General features: G+C 43.8%; 1 protein-coding gene across 1 annotated transcript in view; it reads right to left on the reverse strand.

Annotated features, from left to right (window-relative positions):
- The window catches only part of CUL4B (cullin 4B), a 57,332-nt gene extending 55,285 nt beyond the window's left edge, over nt 1-2,047 (reverse strand). Inside the window, 2 exon segments of the mRNA XM_011977191.1 lie at nt 475-554; nt 1,633-2,047. Coding sequence (XP_011832581.1) covers nt 475-541 — 67 coding nt within the window. The 5' untranslated portion in view covers nt 542-554; nt 1,633-2,047.
- Nucleotides 2,048-2,945: the final 898 nt, after the last annotated feature.

Consider the following 2,945-nt stretch of genomic DNA (forward strand, 5'->3'; position numbering starts at 1 on the left):
ACAGGCGCGTGCCACCACGCCCAGTTAATTTTTGCATTACTCTTGATCTTCTGGTCTTCTGAAGAATTTCCTTTTTTTTTTTTTTTTTTTTTTTTTGAGACGGAGTCCCGCTTTGTTGACGAGGCTGGAGTGCAATGGCACAATCTCCGCTCACTGTTCCCTAGTCGCTTGGATTACAGGCGCGTGCCACCACGCCCAGTTAATTTTTGTATTTTTAGTAGAGACGGGGTTTCACCATGTTGGCCAGGCTGCTCTCGAATTCCTGACCTCAGGTGATCCTCCCCCGCAACCCCTCCTCCCCCGTCACCACCCCCCGCCCTCGCCTGCCGGCCTCCCAAAGTGTTGAGATTACAGGTGTGAGCCACCGCACCCGGCCCTGAGGAATAATTTCATAATAATTTACTCAAGCTTCCTAGACATGCTGTTAACAATTATTTAGATTAACTCTTGAGTTTTACTAGTTCATTTACTTACCACCATTTTTAGAGGTAGTAGCCTCATCATCACTCCCATCTCCTGATCCAGATGACTGTGACATCATCTGTCCTTTGGGTCTATGATAGAAAAGAGATAATTCACTTTTACAGCAGTCCTCTCCCATATCTGTACAGTGTTATGAATTCATTGACTCTGGTTTCCCAGCCAATTTTATCCTGTTTGTTCGATATCAAGGAAATCATCAAAATTTTGGTCTGCTAATCACATCCTTCCTTGCTAACCTTTGCAATTTTAGTGCTATTCTTTTACTTGCTTTTTTCTTCTGTCATTTATAGCTGATTTGGGTAGGAAAACACATTTGTTAAGACTCTCTTGGCCGGGCGCGGTGGCTCAAGCCTGTAATCCCAGCACTTTGGGAGGCCGAGATCGGCGGATCACGAGGTCAGGAGACCGAGACCATCCTGGCTAACACGGTGAAACCCCGTTTCTACTAAGAAATACAAAAAATAGCCGGGTGAGGTGGCAGCGCCTGTAGTCGCAGCTACTCGGGAGGCTGAGGCCGGAGAATGGCGTGAACCCGGGAGGCGGAGCTTGCAGTGAGCTGAGATCCGGCCACTGCACTCCAGCCTGGGCGACAGCTCGAGACTCTGTCTCAAAAAAAAAAAAAAAAAAAAAAAAAGACTCTTAAATTGGAAGCCTGACATGCCCTTTTAAATTACAACGGCTTGAACTCCTACTGGCTTGAATGTCAACAAAACAGATTCCCCTCAAAGTGTCCTCCAGCTATTTCTGGAGGTTCTTCAAAATACTATCTCACGATCTGAATCAGGTCACAGATTTTCTTCTGTTGCTGCCTCTTCATTAAGTTGCAGTGCTATGGTTGTTGAAGGCCATCTTGTGATCACCACTTTGCTGGGTAGGATCTTCACAAATAACTATGACTCTAACGAACTTTTCCCTAAGTTATCCACATCACAGGTGAGTAAAGGCTGTAACTTTTAACATACCTCTTATAAATATTTGGGAATAACGAAACCTAGCACAACATTGAGAATAACTTAAAATTGCCTAAAAATATGGCTTTGCTTAGGTCTTGTGACCCATAACCAGGTACATAACCAGGTCCACCTTCAATAAGTTCCTAAACAAGATCCTCCCCACATTCCAAAATCTCAAAAGGGCATGTTAGCTCACCGTCAGTCACTTGAGGATCCGTTGTGTTCTAAGGTCCAATCTGTCTAAAGCAGAGGATTGGGAAGACCTTTTGAAAACACATTAGCAATGCCCGCCCTTTCAGGCTAGGTCCTGCCCACTGAGACTGGACTTCCTGTGTATTTAACACCTTCCAGGATGATAGACAGCAGATCTGACCAATCTTTGCAGGGGGAAACCCCACTAGACTAACAACAGGGGCCTGGTTGGAGCCAAAAGAAAAACAAAACGAAAATTTCAAATGATCTCAGAGTTATACAGTTCCCAAAGTCTGGGTTATTCTCTAATAATACTACCTATGGGACTTCAACAGATAAGCCAAGGTTGTTCTATACCAAGACTGGCAGTTTCTAAACTAAACTGCTGGGGAGGGATTGTGTCTTCACAATTGGGTAGTGCTGACATCACCCTCATGGGGAGGGGGAGGGGCATCAGGGTAATGCTGACATCTCCTCCAAGGGGAGAGGGAGGGGCATCAGGCTCTCCACGTGGTCTCTGCTGAGCGGGAAAAGGTGGGGGATGGGAGACGGAAACTGGAGCCTTCTAAGAGCCGAAGTCTAGGCTCCTGTTCCGCCATTGCTGGCGTGGGTGAGGGTGAGTCTGCATTTCTTTTTCCCCATGGCGTTTGGCTTGACGAGATTAGCTATCTACAATTTTCTCGATTGCTAGATTGCTCGTTTTTGGTCCTTTGTCTTGAGAGAAGAGTTTTGTTAAGGCCTTAGTCTGTATCTGTTGGTGTTTCACACTGTTGTGAATGTGATATATATATATGTACACATAATATCTAGTTCTGTTATTACTAGAATAAGGGAAAATTATTGGAATATAACAAAAGAATGTTAATTTTGAAATCTAGGTCGTGGGTGTATTGATGTTCACTGTAAAAATTCTTTAAACTTTTGTGCATGTTTGAACATTTTTATAACAAATGTTGGAAAATAAAAGGGAGCTATTTAATAATACTTTGAAAAGGAAAAAACTGGAAATGATGGGATTCTGTGTATTTATTTTACATCTGGCTTGTATTAGGACTCTTGTTTGCAAGTGACAGAAACCCAACTTGAATAATCTTAAGAGGAAAATTGAGTTTATTGGTTAATGTAACTGGGAAGAATAGGGCACATCTCAGACCCAACTAGATCCAGGGACTCAAATGGGATCTAGGCCCTCACTCCGTCTCATCTTTCATCTCTGCTTCTCTCTGTGTCACCTAATTCTCTAAGACTCTTTTACATGGTAGAGACCCAACATGGCTACCACTTGCTCTGGGGTCACATCCTTACAGTTCAAGATCC

This window comes from Mandrillus leucophaeus, unplaced genomic scaffold (genome assembly GCF_000951045.1).
Source record: "Mandrillus leucophaeus isolate KB7577 unplaced genomic scaffold, Mleu.le_1.0 Scaffold174, whole genome shotgun sequence".
Taxonomy (NCBI): Eukaryota; Metazoa; Chordata; class Mammalia; order Primates; family Cercopithecidae; genus Mandrillus; species Mandrillus leucophaeus.